Source organism: Ailuropoda melanoleuca, chromosome 8 (assembly GCF_002007445.2).
Source record: "Ailuropoda melanoleuca isolate Jingjing chromosome 8, ASM200744v2, whole genome shotgun sequence".
Lineage (NCBI taxonomy): Eukaryota > Metazoa > Chordata > Mammalia > Carnivora > Ursidae > Ailuropoda > Ailuropoda melanoleuca.
In genome coordinates, this window is record NC_048225.1 from 35,665,471 (window position 1) to 35,685,381 (window position 19,911).

General features: G+C 38.5%; 1 protein-coding gene across 1 annotated transcript in view; it reads left to right on the top strand.

Annotated features, from left to right (window-relative positions):
* SESN3 (sestrin 3) overlaps positions 1 to 19,911 on the top strand; it is a 76,669-nt gene that overhangs the window by 40,518 nt on the left and 16,240 nt on the right. The window contains exons 2-7 of the mRNA XM_034666137.1: positions 6,323 to 6,388; positions 9,018 to 9,104; positions 9,217 to 9,327; positions 11,028 to 11,210; positions 15,289 to 15,525; positions 16,239 to 16,413. Of these exons, the coding sequence (XP_034522028.1) occupies positions 6,323 to 6,388; positions 9,018 to 9,104; positions 9,217 to 9,327; positions 11,028 to 11,210; positions 15,289 to 15,525; positions 16,239 to 16,413 (859 nt within the window). The remainder of the gene's footprint in view (positions 1 to 6,322; positions 6,389 to 9,017; positions 9,105 to 9,216; positions 9,328 to 11,027; positions 11,211 to 15,288; positions 15,526 to 16,238; positions 16,414 to 19,911) is intronic.

Sequence of the window (19,911 nt, forward strand, 5' to 3'; positions counted from 1 at the left end):
TACCTCAGATATGTATATCATGAAAAGTTTCAATCACATTTTTGGATGTGTTTTTCCCTTTTTTTAAAAAATATTTTATTTATTTTAGAGGGAGAGAGCACAAGAGGGGAAGGGTAGAGGGAGAAGCAGATTCCCCACTGAGCAGGGAGCCTGATGCGGGACTCGATCCTGGGACTGGATCCTGGGACTCCAGGATCATGACCTGAACTGAAGGCAGTCGCCTAACCAACTGAGCCACCCAGGTGCCCTGTTTTTCACTTTTGAAGTGAATGAGTGGGCATTTTCTCAGCTGATGAAAATAAAATTGGTAAAACATTTTTGTTAGCATCTTTGCGGCTTGCATCAAGAACTTTGAAGATATTTAGGACCTAAACCCCAGGAAATCCACATCCGGGATTCTCCCTAAAGAACCTATCCTGAATACAACAGTCTGCTGCCCTCAAATCTCTTTATACAAAGATACTCATCATAGCATTATTTATAATAGTGAAAACTGGACATAACCTTAATGTTCAGGAATGACTGAACAAGTGGAAATTGTTAAAGTGATGTCTTCCCACTTCACCTTGTGTGTGTGTCTGCTCTGGGATACTTCATATGCAGTTCGGTTGGTTGTATGCATTTCCGCCAGACTCATTCTTGTTTGTGTCTAGCCCATTATAGATACTTAATGAGTGTTTCCTGACTAAATGAGCAAATGAATGTTGACACAAATGAAATTGAGTGTCTGTTGCTTCGTATCAATTGGTCAAAACGAAGAGATGTTACATTCCTTGAAATGCACCAGGACACAGTTCCATTTGTAATGAAGACGTATTTCAGATTTAAACATCTTTTCCAAAAAAATATTTTTGTAGGCGGATTAACAATTTCAAGCAGGTAAAGGTAAATTCAGTTGATAAATGTATCAAATAGTGATTTTTATAAAAAAATCATATTAGTAATAAATCATTCTTTATCTCCTGAAATCCCTTCGTACACTTTTAGTTTTTCTCTCCCTATATTGTCTCTGAATTTTATGTATTTTTTATAAATATAAACAAAAACCTCCACTTCCCTTCCCATCGGCATTTTTCTCCTCAAACCTGTGGTAAGTCCTCACAATCAGTTTCTCTTAACTGTTTTCCTCGTCAAGGAAATTGCTTTTCACATCTGACTGCATTAGGCTATATTATAGAGAGAATATTTGAAATGTTGTTTTCTACAACTCACAGAGGCTAGCAGAGGGAAGAAATCTGTTATTTTCTTTTACATTACTTTTCTGATTAAGACTAGACAGTGGTTGTTGTAGACAGGAAATGCCAATATTAGAACTTCTAAATTACTCCTTTTTACATGGAGTTCTCTAGTGTATTTGACCAGTAGGTTAAGATGTATTTGCCATCACTTTATAAATACAACCTAAATGCCTGGTCCTGTCTGAAACCTGAGCAGGTTTACATTATCATTATTCAATGTATTTATTCCAATAGAATTCTGAAAAATGATGGGGAGTGTGTGCCTTGCTCGTGAGGGCAGGGATCCTCCCTGTAGCCTGAGTCTATCACAGTATCTGATCAGGTTCTCAAAAAATCACTGAATGCCTGGCTGTCTACTTTTTGTCCATTTGTTTAGTAACTGCTGCTCATGGAAGTAAGGGATTGGAATAACTGTTTTATGTTTGGTAGGCTCTTTGATTTTAAGGAACAAAAAAGACTGTGGTTACTTTATGGAGAGAGAAAGAGGGCAGGATGGAAGAGAGGAAAAGACACAGGAGAGCCCATGATTAGACTTACTTCCTCTAGTGACTCCATAGAAACGCTAGTGCTTTTGCCCTTAGAAGCAGATGTCTGTTGCCCACGGTAACACCTCTGCTTCTGAGTGCTGTGCGGTTGCTCTTCTCTCTGTCAGAGCGCAGCACTTGCAGACACCTCTGGTAACTCTAGAATCTTAGCTGGTCCCGCGATTACCCTTCGGTTGTGTTCGGGCAGAACTTTTGCATCAAGGCACCCATAGGCTGCAGATCAGTTTCAATGCTGATTGGTCTAGTCTGCTATGGCCAGGAGACAAGGTCACATGAAATAGATATTGCCAACATTGGGTAAGGAACCATGTAGAGTCACTTCTTTGGTTTAGAAGTTTCCTGAGGAGGGCTTGGTGGCACCTGAAGCTTAATACATTCTTTTCCAGCAGAGCTCTGTTCTCATGTTATGTTCTTCAATTTCCCACACAGTCTTTATAGTCTTTGTAAACCATGGCCAAGTCCCTGTTTTGTTTTTATTGAACTATAATTGATATACATTACATTAGTTTCAGGTGCACCACATAATGAGTCGACATTTGTATACACTGCAAAATGATCACCACCAGAAGTCTAGTTACCGTCTGTCACCCTGCATGGTTACACATTTTTTGGTCTTGTGATGAGAACTTTTAGGATTTACTTTCTTAGCAACTTTAAAATTTGTTATACAATATTATTGACTGTAGTCACCATGCTGTTCTTCTCATCCTGTGACTTATTTATTTTATAACTGGAAGTTAGTACCTCTTTATCCCTTTCACCAATTTGCCCACCTTTCCACCCTTCTCTCCTCTGGCAACCACTTATCTATTTTCTCTATCTTAAGAGTTTGGTTTGATTTTGTGTGTTCATTTGTTTTATCATTTAGATTCCACATGTAGGTAAAATTCATACGGTATTTCTCTTTCTCTGTCTAACTTACGTCACTTAGCATAATACCCTCAAGGTCTGTCTGTGTTGTCGCAAATGGAAAGATTTCTTTTTCTTTTATAGCTGAGGAATAAACCATTATATATAAACAGTATACCACATCTTGTTTATCCATTCATCCATTCACGAATAGGTTATCTCCATATCTTGATGATTGTAAATAGTACTGTAATAAACATAGAGGTGTATATATTCTTTCTAATTACTGTTTTCATTTTCTTCAGATAAATACCCAGAAGTAGAATGGTTGGATCATATGGTAGTTCTATTTTTAATTTTTTGAGGACTTTCCAGACTGTCTTCCACAGTGGCTGCACCAGTTTGCATTCCCACCAACAGTGCACAAGGGTTCCTTTTTCTCCACATCTTCGTCAACACTTGTTGTTTCTCGTGTTTTTGAGCTTAGCCATTCTGACAGGTGTGAAGTGATCTCTCATTGTGGTTTTGATTTGCATTTCCCTGATGATGAGTGATGTTGGGCATCTTGTCATGTGTCTGTTGGCCATCTGAATATCTTCTCTGGAAAAATGTCTATTCAGGCCCTCTGCCCATTTTTTAAATTGAATTTTTTTTTGTTTTGCTTTTGAATTATGTGAGTTCTTTATGTATTTTCAGATATTAACCCCTTATCAGGTACATAATTTGCGAATATCTTCTCTCATTCAGTAGGTTGCCTTATTGTTTTGTTGATGGTTTCCTTCACTGTGCAGAAGCTTTTTACTTTGACATAGTCCCACTTGTTTATTTTTGCTTTTGTTGCCTTTGATTTTGGAGTCAGATCCAAAAAAATACTGCTGAGAGCAATGTCAAGGAGCTTACCACCTATGTTTTCTTCTAGGAGTTATACGGTTTCTGGTCTTGCATCCAAGTCTTTAATCCATTTTGAGTCACCTTTTGTGTATGGTGTAAGCATAGTCTCTATTTTTATGTTACGGTTTTTGAGGGCTTCTTTTTTAGAACTTTAGAATATTACTTTTAATATAGAAAATTAAGTGGCCATTTCTCCTCTCTCTCCTCCTGGCTAAGAAGGACTTCAGAGCCTTGAGAGGCTCCCTCTGACTATTCCAGCTTTTCAACATGCCTCCAAAGAAGGAAGTTATTACCTGATTGGAATGTTTGTGGGTTTATAGATATCACACTTAAATGGGGATACCAAAATATTTTTTATTTAAAAAATTTAACAAAAAAATTAAAAACTTCAAAAAAATCTAACATTCAAACATGCCATTGGCACCATCCCAGTCAATATTAATAGAGTAGCAGGTGGAACAATGTGCATTGCTATATTCTCCATTTCTTACATTAAGATAAGCTCTACTTCTCCAAGTTTTACATTTTTCTTACTTAAAGCTNTAAAAACTTCAAAAAAATCTAACATTCAAACATGCCATTGGCACCATCCCAGTCAATAGAGTAGCAGGTGGAACAATGTGCATTGCTATATTCTCCATTTCTTACATTAAGATAAGCTCTACTTCTCCAAGTTTTACATTTTTCTTACTTAAAGCTTCAAAACTTTATATTAGATATGTTTATTCCTATTTTATTCAGGAAAAAACCCACAGGTCATGTCATTGCTTTGGGGAGTTGCATGGAATCCTCTGAATTCAACCTCTCCTGGAGATTTCGGGTTGAGGTCTAACTGCACTAGTCTCCTATTAGATAGGATTTTATTATGGAGATCGACAGTGTCAGTCATATCAGCTATTGGCTAAAAATCTCTGGGGCTGTAGAAGATGACTGAGGGAAATGAAATTTTGGAAGCCTACTGTGTATCCAGAACTGGGGTAGGCACGTGCCCCATTATCTTTTTTTTTTTTTAGTTTTTATTTTATTTTATTTTTAAAAAATTTTAATAATATTTTTGGGGCACCTGGGTGGCGCAGTAGTTAAGCGGCTGCCTTCGGCTCAGGGCGTGATCCCGGCATTCTGGGATCGAGCCCCACATCAGGCTCCTCTGCTGTGAGCCTGCTTCTTCCTCTCCCACTCCCCCTGCTTCTGTTCCCTCTCTCACTGGCTGTCTCTATCTCTGTCGAATAAATAAATAAAAAATCTTTTAAAAAATTTTTAATAATATTTTTATTGTGTTAGTCTCCATACAATACATCCCCAGTTTTTGATGCAATATTCCATGATTCATTATTTGCGTATAACACCCAGTGCACCATGCAGTACGTGCCCTCCTTAATACCCATCACCAGCCTATCCCAGCCTCCCCTCCCCCCTCTCTTCTGAAGCCCCAGTTTGTTTCCCAGAGTCCATAGTCTCTCATGGTTCATTCCCCCTTCTCTTTACCCCCCCTTTCTTCTTCCCTTTCTTCTCCTACTGATCTTCCTACTTCTTATGTTCCGTAAATGAGTTAAACCATATGATAATTGTCTTTCTCTGCTTGACTTATTTCGCTTAGCATTATCTCCTCCAGTCCCATCCATGTTGCAGCAAATGTTGAGTTTTTATTTTAATTCCAGTTAGGTAACATACAGTGTTATATTGTTATGCTTCAGGCATACAATACAGTGATTCAGCAATTCTGGACGTCACCTGGTGCTCATCACAAGCGCACTCTTCAATCCCCATCCCCTGTTTCACCCATCCCTCCACCTGCCTCCCCTCTGGTAACCATCAGTTTGTTCTCTACAGTTGAGTCTGATTCTTGATTCATTCTCTCTCATTTTTTTCCCTTTGTATATTTGGTTTCCTAAATTTCACATATGAGTGAAATCATATGGTGTTTGTCTTCTTCTAAGTGACTTACTTAGCTTAGCATTGTACTGACTCCATCCGTGTTGTTGCAAATGGCAAGATTTCATTCTTTTTTTATGGCGGAGTGATATCCCATTGTGTGTGTGTGTGTGTGTATTGTTATGCTTCAGGCATACAATACAGTGATTCAGCAATTCTGGACGTCACCTGGTGCTCATCACAAGCGCACTCTTCAATCCCCATCCCCTGTTTCACCCATCCCTCCACCTGCCTCCCCTCTGGTAACCATCAGTTTGTTCTCTACAGTTGAGTCTGATTCTTGATTCATTCTCTCTCATTTTTTTCCCTTTGTATATTTGGTTTCCTAAATTTCACATATGAGTGAAATCATATGGTGTTTGTCTTCTTCTAAGTGACTTACTTAGCTTAGCATTGTACTGACTCCATCCGTGTTGTTGCAAATGGCAAGATTTCATTCTTTTTTTATGGCGGAGTGATATCCCATTGTGTGTGTGTGTGTGTGTATTACCTCTTCTTTATCCGTTTATTAATCAGTGGACACTTGGGCTGCTTCCATATATTGGCTATTGTAAATAATGCTGCTATAAACATAGGGGTGCGTGTATCCCTTTGAATTAATGTTCTTGTATTGTTTGGGTAAAAACCTCATTGTGTGATTGCTGGATCATAAGGTAGTTCTATTTTTAACTTTTTGAGGAACTTGCCCCATTGTCTTATTCACACATTAGCCCTATGGATTTTCTGTGATCTGAGACCTGTCCCTTATTTTGATTTTACATAATTCTATTTGTTCAGTTTGTTTTAGTACCTCAGCAATAAATTTTCACTAATTTAACTTTTCTTAGAACGTCATCATTAACACATTAAACTTTTTTTTGAAAACAGGATAAAAGAATCAGAGTATCTCAACCCTTGACAAGAGGACCAAGTGCCTTTATTCCAGAGAAGGAAGTAAGTTTATCTGTGTTAAAATACACTAAGTGTGATATGAAAAAATAACTGAATGGTATCAAAGAATACCTCCATTTTTCATATGGAAGTAAATCCATGTTTTGCTTTTGTTCCTTATTTATATATCAGAGAACCACAGAGATATTTTCTTTTGAACTTCACTTAAAAGTTTGTGTGTTTAGTAATCTGCTTTCTTATTTTAAAGTTAGTTATACTGCAAGGTTAGAAAAAAGTAAATTTTACCGTGTTTGATTTCAAATATAACTTTTCCAAACAAAGCTGCTAATAGTAATGAAGCTTTTTAAAAATAAAGTTTAATATTAAACCAAAGGTTTTAGGCTTTCAAATAGCCACTGTTTCATAGTGATTATAGGTTTCATAAATATTAAGAAAATATATTTGAAATGAAAAAATGAGTTTCCCAACTAAACCTATTAAGCAAAACATGTCATTACATCATTAGTAGTTACTCTTTCGTTTGTTTGTTTGTTTTGGTTCTGAGTCTCTTGGACAGAATGTCAATGCAATCTGTATAGTCTATACCTTTGGTGAGGGTGGGGAGGAAAGATGGTAACTGCAAGAAAAAGAGGTCGTAAAATATAATGGAAAGAAAATTATAATCAATAGAAGATTTGTGCCTCTTTTGTGGGTATACATCTTTGTGAAAGATCACAGCAATGTGCAGGACTTCCTAGATTCCTAGATGCCTCTCAGATATCTACTTGGGCTAAGAAAAGTTTAAGAACCACTAAACTGAGGAGTTTTTCTCTGCTGGAAGGAGTTATTGCCTTATTGAATACGATTGTATATACTGATTCACTATTTACTGCAAAGACATTTATCTTAAATCACCAGCATTATTCCTATATTGTTCTGAAAGTAGTCGACAAAGATATACAGAGCACCTGTTATGTGCCAGGCACTGTCTTAAAAGAAGGGATGAATAGAATTCGAAGAACATATGCCAGGTCATTGCCAGAGTCAGTAGTCCTTCATCTTCGTTTTGCTTTTTGAGTGATCTTACCATTGAATGGAAAGGTTAAAGGAAAGCTAACAGTAAAGTTTTGGGAACTCAGCATCTCTAGCTGATCTAGGTGATGACCAGTAATTAGAGAAACAGCTGTGTTTGTGCCCATTTTCCCCTGCAGTGTAGGGACCCCTCTCGGCCAAATGATTACCTCGTATACGTAAAGACTTCCTGAAACACAGTCTTTTTCACAGTAAATATTTGAAGGTAAGCTGGTTTGCAGAAGCCACCACCCTTTTCAGGACCTCTTGCATCTGTTAACTTCTGTGGTGTCCGTTAAACAAAAGAAACTCTGCTGGGGAAAACAAAACAAAACCAACAAATATTCTGTGTTTAATTACATGTGGTTGATCCGGATCTTATTGTTTTTAACATCACTTGTTCCCTGTAAGTTGACAAAATGGGGGGAAATGGGCAAATGAAAGTGCACTTGGCTTTCTAACTAACTGAACTGAAATTGCTTTTTTACGCCATTGTAATTAACATTTCCTCACAGTTCACACTTTCCAAACATTCTATTTCCTTTGGGATTACATTTTCCTCGGTCAATAGTGCCTTTGTGTAATTTGTACTTATTTTTCAGAAGAGACTGTGAAGCCAGCCTTACAGAGTAAACAGAGTTTCTAATAGCAGTATGGATCTTTGAAAAGACCATTAGTCTGGACTTCAGAAAATCTGGATTCTAGACCAGGCTCTGTGGTTAACTAGGTGCATGAGCTCGAATTTAATTTTGAATCTGAAATAAGAAATGTACTCTTAAGTCTAGAATTCTAATTCTAAAATATCAATAAATAATGAACCAATCCTAGAAATATTCATCTCATGTCCATTAATTCCCACGGAGCTGGGTCCTTCTACAAGGTGCTAATAAGCTCTTAACACCTTCAGAGCCAATTCTTGGCATGATGCCCAAGCTGTCATTGTGTATAAAGCCATATATAATAATCTATCTTTGAGAAAGCTCTTTTGATTCTCTGGGAAAGAGGATGTGCATTTTAATAACTAACCTTGTTTTTAGTAATTAATACAATAGGCTGAAAATAAGAATGACAGTATTCTTAAGTCCTTATTAATTTTTCAATTAACACTTTCCTACAAATTATCATATTTTCCTTTGTCCCTAAAAAGACTTCAGAAAGCCTTTTATTTTATGTTGAAGAAAAACAAGCAAAAGATCAGACTGAAAATATTTGTCTTAAGATAACGTGATTAAGTATCTTCCTAGGCTGTTGAGATAAAATTGTAACTCTAGGAATCAAATGCCACGGCTTTGCTGCTGCACAAATTGGTATAATAATGGCCAGGCAAGTGGGCCCTGAAAACGGTGCCTTATGTGCCTGGCACAGCAGATGGGAGCTGCTTTTCTCCAATTTCAGAGCTGTGTGTTTGACGATTTGACATTTGTTGTTTAATAAATTGTGGTCCCGGAGCCAAAAACGAGTGGTGCTTTCTTTTTTATTTCCGTTTCTGGTATGAGCAACTGCATAATTTCAGGGTCTGTTCATATCAAAAGAACATTCGTTTGCTTGAAGAGCGGCATCGTGTATGTAAACAAAAGATACATTGCTTCTCAATAATCCTTGTGTGTCTCTCGATTGTAAGGTTGTCCAAGCAAACACAGTGGACGAGCGTACTAACTTTCTTGTGGAAGAGTACTCTACATCCGGTCGTTTGGACAACATCACGCAGGTCATGAGTTTGCACACTCAGTACCTGGAGTCTTTCCTGCGGAGCCAGTTCTANTACTAACTTTCTTGTGGAAGAGTACTCTACATCCGGTCGTTTGGACAACATCACGCAGGTCATGAGTTTGCACACTCAGTACCTGGAGTCTTTCCTGCGGAGCCAGTTCTACATGCTGCGCATGGACGGCCCTCTTCCCCTACCGCACAGGCACTACATCGCGATAATGGTGCGCCTGCTTCCCGGCTGCCTGGGTTCATGTGACCTCACCCTCACCCACTCCTCCTCCTCCTAGTGTGTGTGTAGCTAAGATGATTTTCTAGAAATAAGAATTGAGGGGCGCCCGGGTGGCACAGCGGTTAAGCGTCTGCCTTCGGCTCAGGGCGTGATCCCAACATTATGGGATCGAGCCCCACATCAGGCTCCTCCGCTATGAGCCTGCTTCTTCCTCTGCCACTCCCCCTGCTTGTGTTCCCTCTCTCGCTGGCTGTCTCTATCTCTGTCGAATAAATAAATAAAATCTTTAAAAAAAAACAAAAAAAAAGAATTGAAGAAGCCCGTGGCCTTTCGGATGCCATGTGTCTTAGATACATTTTGAATTGCTTTACACAGCTTAATGGACTCACTATTTCTCCTTGAATGTTCAGTTTATTTTCTTATGGTTAATGATGCTTGTAGGGTCCGAGGGAATATCCCTAACGTCCCACAAGTTTGGTTTTGGCTCTTGATACCTTGTTTTTATTATTAACATAAAACAGATTGGTTGTAACATCTGATTAAGTCATTTTCTACATGAAGAATATCACTAAATTGGCCAGATGAGAGGAAAGTATCCATCAGCACCAATGGAGAAAAATTCTTAAATGAATCATAACCCCGCTAAGTATAGTACTTGATGCAAACTAGTTCACTAGTTAATGTTTTGGTGGGGGTGGGGAGAGAATTATAAATTGAGATGGGAAAGGTAGAAAGGAACAGTGTCACAGTTGGACTATTACCAGAGAAAAGGACGGAGGACCTGGTCCAAGTGCCCTGTGTTGGGACAGTTTAGGAGAACAGCTGGGCTGGCAGAGCTAGCCGGCAGTTAGCAGGTTAGTTTTCCCAACTTTAATTTGATTATCTTGTTTATGCTCTCAGCAAAGTTTTAAACAAGAAGAAAAGGGCAGCGCTGTGTGTTTTCTCGACTGACAAACACGACCAGGACGATAATTCCAGCTTATGGTTTTGACAACAGTGAGTCCCAAGGCAGCCTTAGAACGATCACAAACTAAGAGATGAGCAAGATATGGAAAATAAAATGAGTAAATGATACTATTTTCCAGAGAAGCAGTCCCAGGGAAAGGAGCGGTGAAAAGTCTGCCTTGCATGGATTTCCCAAACTGTTGGTGTCAAGGCTGGCTTTGACTGCACAGGAAGGAAGGTGGCAGCAAGCTTTGGTCTTATCTCAGTAGGGTTATGTGCCCAGATAAGACTGAAATCACAGTTACCTCAAAGGGGGTAAGAGGAGCACCCAAATTAGCATGCGTTCTGAATCGGTAGAATACAAGTTAGTGAGATTTTATTGTGTTTTAAATAGAACATAGTTTATATCATTCACCATCATGAAATGGACATGTATGTTCTTGACATAACCAGAAAGTGGATTCTAGGCTAAACCATACCAACTTCTGGCTGAGAAGGTAATTGCCTACATGTGACAGTTAGTTGCTTTTATACAAATATCAGCTACATGTATTGATTCAAGAATCTATGGCATATTGTGATAGAAGTTTGAGGAGGAGGGGGAATATATAAGAAAAGAATTATTGGTTATTAAAATGACCAAATATTGAATATTGAAATAACCAAATAAACTATTATTGGTTTAGAACTAGTAGAATCAGACCTCTACCACAATTGTTGTATCAACTGACTCTTCCTGTGTTTTAGGCTGCAGCTAGACATCAGTGTTCCTACCTAATAAACATGCACGTGGATGAATTTTTAAAGACAGGAGGTATTGCTGAGTGGTTGAATGGTTTGGAATACGTACCACAAAGACTGAAAAATCTTAATGAAATAAACAAGCTGCTAGCACACCGACCCTGGCTGATCACGAAAGAGCACATTCAGGTACTGAGTGCTGTTTGGAAATGAAAAAGAAGTTTACTCATGATTCTAGCCAAAAGTTCGTTTTTCTTTTCTTTTTTCTTTTCTTTTCTTTCTTTTTTTATTTTTTTTCCTCTTAAGACTTAATTTTAAATACATATTAGAAACTTAAAACATGGGCTATCAGTATGTAGAAGAGATAAATGTAGAAAGCCTTTGGGTTTAATTTAGGTATAAATGAATATTCCTCTTTAGGTAATCAGTAATGAGCTACCCGGGTGGTTTAGTGAGTGGCTATGAGAAAAGTTGATTTCTATTTTCAAGAAAAATAAAGAGACAAAATAAACTGCACGATGGGCTACCTGGGTTCTCACGCTCGTGACCTTGAGTAAATTAACTTCTGTGGGCCTCAGTAGTTCCCCCTCTATAAAATGAGGAGCCTAGATTAAATGAGTTCCAAACTCTTTTCTAGTTCTAATATTTCATAATTTTCAGATTTGCAAATTACAGTTTTGCAAATAAAAAGCAATGTGCCAACTGGTGTGAACACTTAAATGCCTCTGGAAGCTAGAGCTTAGATGAGAAACAGAGTTGCATCAACTAGAACACTTGCAGGTGGAAAGAAGCTTCCATCAAAGGCGCATAGGGTGAGGCCATTATACGATATCCTTGGCACTGTGCTTGGCACTTGGTCACTATCCAATACATAGCAGCTGTCATCTAAATTATTATCAGAGAAGCCTTAGGCATTTAAATTTCCTGCTTCTGATGTGTAGAGATGTCCTTGGTTTTGTTGATCCTCTCAATTAGATGACATTTTTGTTAATTCTTTGCCCAGTTAAACCAAACTGAGCTGTTGTCAGTCTCTATACTCTTAGAAATTGAGTATCTGTTTGGTAATATGTGAAACAAAATGCTTCCCTGAGGTTTGTGTTCTGACGTGATAACATGTTACTTAGAAGAATTGATCATTATTTTAATGTCAGATGTTAATTACTCTGTGCCATATACTTCAGTGGGTCTAAAAAGGTATACTCTGCCCCTGGACATGCTTGGGATCTAGGGGAAGAAAGAAAGAGAGGTAATGACAATAAACAGCACAGTGGCATATGAAGATATGAATAAAAAGAATGGAATCAGGAAGTTGCGTGCAAGAGGTGACATTTGAGATAGATCTTGAAGACTAAGTGGGAATTTTCAAGGGGGGGGGTATTCCAGACAAATAATAGAGTGTGAAACATTATATATTGGAAAAGTAGCTAACAGCTTCAGGTTACTGACTGTAGGGAAGGTTATGTGAGGTGGGGGTAGGAGATGGGAAGAATTGGGAGCGTATCACTATGACACAATGAATACTGTATTAAAAAATTTATGTTTTATCCTCAGAAAGCTATGTTCTACAGAATTGTGTTACATTACCTCAGGGGGTACAGAAGGCAGTCCTTCAAAATGTTAGAAAATTGTGTGTGTGCGTGTGTGTGTGTGTGTGTGCATGCGCCCATGTGCTCATGTATTCTTACCTTAATAAATTTCTCTATTTGTATATTTTACAATATTAGTATTACAGTATATGTGTATAACTAGTCTATATAAAATGTTGTATTTTACAAGTATTTATTAATTTATAAATAAATGTACATACTATCAGAGGTTGGAGCCCCCAGCTGTTACTGTCAGAAGAAGTATATGTGATCAATGGGCACCTGGGTGGCTCAGTCAGGTAGGGATCTGACTCTTTGATTTTGTCTCAGGTCATGATCTCAGGGTCCTGGGATCAAGCCCAGCATCGGGCCACACACTCAGCACAGAGTCAGCCTGGAATTCTCTCTCTCCCTCTCCCCCTGCCCCTCCTCCTCCTCATACCTATTCTCTCTCTCTCAAATAAATAAAATCAAAAAAAGAAAAAGTAGTATATGTGATCAAAAGATTTCAGAGATCACTATGCTAAAAAATTAGGAATCGTCAAAGGTTTTTGAGCTGAGTTGTAACATGAATGTGTGTGGTGATGCAGAAAATAAATCACGGATGGCATAGGCTAGAAACGGGGGCCAGTCGTAAAGCAGTTGCAGGGGTCCACGCAAGAGATGATTTTTTTTTTTTTAAAGCCAGAGGAGAGATCAGACTGTATGTAAGCATTCTGCATGGGAAGAGGCAGGACTTGGTGACTAGTAGAATGTGAGGATGAAGGAGAGGGGACGGACAGGAGAATGAGTCCGGTTTCTACCCTCTTGACTGGCCAAAGGCAATGCCATGAGCAGGACAGCGTACACTGGCCCAAAAATAGAAGACTGTGACATCCAGATAGTGATGTCCAGTTACTGAAGGAAATACAGGTCTGTAACTCAAGATAAAAGGATAGATTAGAAATAAAATCAGATAGCTATTTACAGTAAGCAAAGGTCAAGTTGAAGGAATGAATGATCCAGTCAGGGAGATACTGCGCAAGGAAAGATCATGGGTCGAATAGAGCAAGCCAACATTTTGGAGACAAACAGAAAAGGGGGCTGTGAGGAAGATGGGGAAACATGCATCTCAGGGGAGAAAGGAGCAAAAAAAATCAGTGGATTTGCTGAAGTCAAGGGAGATTAATTTCAAGAAAGGAAGAAGTAAGGAAAACACAAATCCTACAGAGATCAAATAGGATAAGTACTAAAAGAAATAGTTAGATTTGGCCTTTTGGAGATCATACATGACCTTAGTGAAAGTTGCTTTCAGGAGCTTGCTTAAAAAAGAAAACAAATTATAATGAATTAAAAAAACAGAAATGAATGTGAGATGAGAAATTTGAGATGATGAGTGCTGGCTGTCTATCCTTTCAGGTTTAATACTCTTGGAAAGACTGACAAAGGCATTGTGAATTCTGCCGGTTGATTTGGAAGGCTCTTTGCCAGTATTATCAAAAGTCGTTAAAATATGATTGCCCTAAAAATCCTATTAGGAATTATTCAAAGCTATAGCATGAAGATGGTATTTATAATAGCAAACAAACAAACAAAAACTTAGAAGCAGTTTGAATATCTAACAGTAAAGGAACAGAGAAGGAGCTCTGTACATCCATTGCTATGTAATATACAGCCCGTGCTCAATGTAAGACAGTGTAACCTCATGAGAAATGAACATGTCAGAATGTCAGGGTTGAAAAGCAGAGAAAATTAGATGTGTTACTTTGATTATATAATTATGCTTATAAAAATAAAATATGTGAAAGTTACATTAGGGTGGTAGAATATGATTAATTTTTCCTGTTCTTTTTCCTGAGCTTTTGGTAATATATTACATTTCGTGTGTGTGTGTGGGGGGGGTTAATGGAGAGTAAAGCAAAAAAGGTTTCTGGTTGGGGGTTGGCTGTGTAGTGAGCAGAATTAAAAGTGTAGATTTGTGGGGAGCTGCTGGACATGCATGCACATGTACACCAAGCAAGAGAAAGAGAACACTGATGGGAAGGACCCTCTGATGGACTGAGAGATGGGATTGACTTTTGGAGAAAGTGGGGATGGAGACATCACCATTTTTAATGGCTTCGCTTGTGATGCCATCCTTCAGCTGGAGGATCAAGTAAAATGGCATATGAAAAAATGCTTTGAAACTTTTGAGGTTTTTATTCAAAGGTGAGGTAGTGTCCTACAGTTTCTATCATCTGCTGTTGGCTCTTTCTCCATCAGGAAAGACACCTGAAAGTTGACTTCCTGAATTGAATTTTTATGTGACTTTTAAGGTAAAGTCTCTACCTAAAAACCTGAAAGTGAATGGCTTTGCTAGATAATCTTTAAAGTCCCTTCTAGCTTCAGTGTTCCTTGATTCTCTGAAATATCTTATTAAAACAACATAATATGCAAAAGCACTTTGGAAGCAGAAGGTCCATGGTACATATAAGGGGTTTAGAATAATCTACAACATAATTATATTGTTAGATTTGCTGGTTGAATGTAATATTGTTTGACCAAAGCCATATCTTTATTATATGAAACATTTTTAAAAGGGAGTTTTAAGTATGCTTGCTATAAATGGACCTAAAAATTTGGTGGATTTTCCATGCTTTCTAAAATTGCTTTGTAGCGTTCTGTGATTTTCATTCTTACTCTGATTCGCTTTCTCATTTCAGAAACTTGTCAAAACTGGAGAAAATAATTGGTCTCTGCCCGAACTGGTACATGCTGTGGTCCTACTGGCACATTATCATGCTTTGGCAAGCTTTGTTTTTGGTAGTGGCATCAATCCAGAGAGAGATCCAGAAATCTCCAATGGATTCAGGCTAATATCAGTCAACAATTTCTGTGTTTGTGATCTCGCTAACGATAACAACATAGAGAATGCATCCCTTACAGGCAGCAACTTTGGGGTTAGTGTTCTGAGCTTTGTTTTTCTTTACTATTTTGCCTGAAAAATATCTAGAAAGAATTTGTCTGACTAAACAGGAAATCGTATACTTGAAATATTTCTACACAACTTTTACTACTGTAAAAACTTAACTTGTACATGAAGTTCTGAATTGTCTTAGAGAGGCTTTTAAAGCAAATAGATAGGGGCAGCTGGGTGGCTCATTCGGTTAGGCATCTGCCTCTGGCTGAGGTCGTGATCTCAGGGTCCTGAGATCGAGCCCCACATCAGACTCCCTGCTCAGCAGGGGTCTGCTCCCTCTGCCCCTGCTCACACACTCTCTCTCTCTCTCACTCCCTCTCTCTCTTTCAAATATATAAGTAAATAAAATCTTTGAAAAAATAATAAAGCAAGTAGATATTATTACAAATCATAAAGCTGCCTCATTTTAAAAAATAAACTATAATTTAATATATACCAAATGCTAGAATTCTAGATTAAATGTATCTGTACTTATAAATTTTCTAGATTTGTAACTACAGCAAAAACATCACACTCCTGAAAACCTTTCAGTCTGTCATATGATTTTCTTTGGAGTTGATGGAAAACCCACTTAGGAACTTCAGAACTGTGCCCACACCACTGTACATAATAAGGTGGCATTGGGAGACAGGGACATTTACTGGAATAATTCTTCATATTACTAACACCCAACATTATCTTACCTGGCTCCAGATTGTTGATTCCCTAAGTGAGCTAGAGGCCTTAATGGACAGAATGAAGAGGCTTCGAGAAGAGAGAGAAGATGAAGAGGCATCTCAGGAAGAAATGACCACTCGTTTTGAGAAGGAGAAGAAAGAAAGTCTTTTCGTGGTCTCTGGAGACACTTTTCATTCATTTCCTCATTCAGGTGAGCTTGTGCCCCGCACCCTCCCGTACACACTGTCTTTGCCTTTGAACTGTTGCATCCCTGATAGACCGTGTTCTGTATTTTCCATACGAATCTGCAAAAACGACTCCAGTACCATGTTCCTTTTATGTCCTCCTCCTCCAGCTTCCCCTGATGCTGTGGCAACCCCCCCCCCACGTTGGTGCATCTAAGAGTACCCTCCAGGTCCAGTTGAAGGGGACTTCCAGCCTTCTAGTCCACACTCATCCGCGATAAAATGCGATTCGAAGCCAGAGCAGTTGCTTATAAAGTTAGATAGAGACACCTAATTCATTCTACTTTTGTGATGCTTTTAAACGATAAGTGAAATCCTGTTTCAGTAGATAAAATTAAAAAAAAAAAACCACATCTCTGCCTTTTTTGCGTGTGGGGAGTATGTAGGAGGGTCGTTCTCGCATTGCTACTTTTCCAGATTAGTTCTAAAATTACATTGTACTTGCATTTGCATTTCTTTGGAGACATCTTTGGAATTTTATAAAAATGCATTATTTAGGTCATTTTCTTATATTGAATTTGGAGGAATTCATTCTGTATTAAAAGCTAGACATCTTTGCTCTAGTCTTAAAAATACACTTTTCCCCCCTTAATACTCTAAGAGACTTTGAATTAGGCAACTTTTCAGTTATGACTAAAAAAGATATTGAACACCACATAGTAGATGTTATTAAAATAGCCTTGGGGCACCTGGATGGTGCAGTCGGTTGAGCGTCCGACTCTTGGTTTCTGCTCAGGTCATGATCTCAGGGTCTTGAGATCGAGTCCCGAGTTGGGCTCTGAGCTCAGCGGGAAGTCTGCTTGAGATTCTCTCTCCCTCTCCCTGTGCCCCTCCCTCCACTCTCTCTCTAAAATAAATAAAATAAATCTTTAAAAAAAAATAGCATTGACTCAGTAGAAAGCAGAAACCCTCCAAAGTCATCAATCTACATAACATTTTAAAAATAGAGTTCCATTGGTTTAAGAAATGTTTAGTCTTGGGGCACCTGGGTGGCACAGTGGTTAAGCGTCTGCCTTTGGCTCAGGGCGTGATCCCAGCGTTATGGGATCGAGCCCCACATCAGGCTCCTCCGCTATGAGCCTGCTTCTTCCTCTCCCACTCCCCGGTTTGTGTTCCCTCTCTCGCTGGCTGTCTCTATCTCTGTCGAATAAATAAATAAAATCTTAAAAAAAAAAAAAGACATGTTTAGTCTTAAGGCCAGTCAGTCTCATAAACTCCAAGGGTAACTGATTGGGCCTTAACTTGTTTGTTAATGTTAAACATAGCATTGACCAGTAGTTCTCAGAAGTTTCGCCAGGAAGAACAAAAACCCCTTTTATCATCTCCCGTGTGGTCTTTTTTATGAAAGATTTCATCCACCACATTGACTATATTAAGTTCTAGTTTCTCACAGCTTCTAAGCAGCAGGAAATCCCAAATAAAGAAACTCAGTGTTTTAGTTATTGCCTTAATATCCACTCTACAAACATTTATTGAATACCCTCTATAGTCTCAGGACTATAGTAGGTACTAAGGTTTTCAGGCTAAATAAGACATGATTCCTGCCCTCTGGGAGCTCTCCTTGCTGGTGGGAGAGAAACAATTTTAATTCATAGCAGAATGTGAACAGTATGTGAACCTAGATGAGGGCCCTGAATCCAGTCTTGGTGGGGAAAGAGTGTGCACAGAAGGGGTCCTCAAGGAAGACTTCCTCCAGCCATTGGGCTCTAAGTCTTAGAGACTCAAGTGCAAGGGAGTTAGCAAGTGGCTGGGGGACAGGGGAGTTGGTGGTAAACAACCCACGGAGCCAAGGCACCCCGCTAAGGAAACAGGATGCTGGGCACAGGAACAAGTGGGCATAAATCATGAGGCGGGTAATGTCATCACGTAAGCTGGTTAGGTAAAGAGACGCCTTATCATGATGACCTTTCCAGCCTTCAGGAGCATGCAGCCTGCATATTTTGGGCATTTTGAGCTAAGAGGTCTGTAAAACCTGCAGTCTGGAGATGTCTAGTACACTGCTTCTTAAACTTTAGTTGCATATGAGTCACTGGGGAATCTTGCCGAAATGTGGATTCTAATTCAGTCAGTCTGGTCTAGGACCTGAGAAGCCACATGGCTATCATTCCTCCAAGCGATGTCAAGGCTGCCATTCTGTAAACCACCCTGTAGTCGTGAGGGCCTGGCAGATGGTCCAAAAGTCAGGAGAGGATTTTAAACTCCAGATGAAGTTTTGGAAATTATCGGCATACGATTGGGAGTTAAAATCAGAAGAGTTGTTTGTAAAAACCATCCAGAGGTTGGTTTTTATAAACACATGGGACACAGGAAACACATGGGACAAAGGGAAATTGTAAGCTCAGGGTGAACCTTCAAGGTAAACCAAGACTGGAAAATGTAAACATTTTTATTAAGGTTAGTAATCTCTGTTTGCTTTCAGGCATTCATTTTTAAGAGCCTCTCGAACATCACTAGAGCTTGAAGGATATAAATGTTTTATTTCTCTTAGTTGTTTCTTAATGTTTAAAATAGATTTTGGTTTTTGTTTTTTTAATCAGAGCTCTTCTGAGAGCTGCTTTTGCTTTGTTTTGTTTTTTATAAGTAGACTCCATGGCCAGCGTGGAGCCCAATGTGGGGCTTTAATTCAATACCCCTAGATCAAGACCTGAGCTGAGATCAAGAGTTGGACACTTAACTGACTGAGCCACCCAGGTGCCCCTTGAAAATATATTTTGGACCCCAGCTTCTACCTTCTTGGATCCTTGAGCAGGGACTCCTGGCTTCTACGGTAGTGAATTTTGACTAGCAAGTCTTAGATCCTTGCCAAAAATTATGTTCTAATTTTGACAGAAGAGGCTGTATCACTTGTAAATCAGTCAGGGAAGTAAATCATTTCTTTGTTTACTCTTAACCATTCCTGATACTACATTTGCTGGTCACACAAAGGTAACAGAAAAAAAGACTCCGTGGAGTGGCTAATTGAGTACTTTTTATAAACTTACCATGTTTTAAAATAGAAATAGAAGTGTATTTTCTTTATATAATGAATTTCTTGGTTTGACCCGTGTGATAAAGCATTCCAGATTCCATGTGGAGATTCTAAGAATAGCTTTTCAAGCCTTTTGAAGAAAATAAACGTTTAAAATGTTCTACAGAGGCAGTATAGATATATAGATATATATATATAGATACATAGATATATAGATTTAACTCTATAATTCTAAGAGTTAACCCGCTCTTATTCTTTTTTGTTTTTCAAGTTAGAAAGCTGTTCCATTACTATAATAGAGTGTTTTCTATATTATGTTTGGGGCAGCAGAATGCAGCCAATGTGCAAAATACTATTTCCTTTGAGTCCAGACTTTGAAATATTTGTTTAGATAGAATTAAAATTGGAGTTTAAAATTTGTTGATCAGAGTACTGATTTTAACTTCTTAAAATAAATTTGAAAAAAAAGTGTTAGTAGTTTGAGAGACCTTTGTGC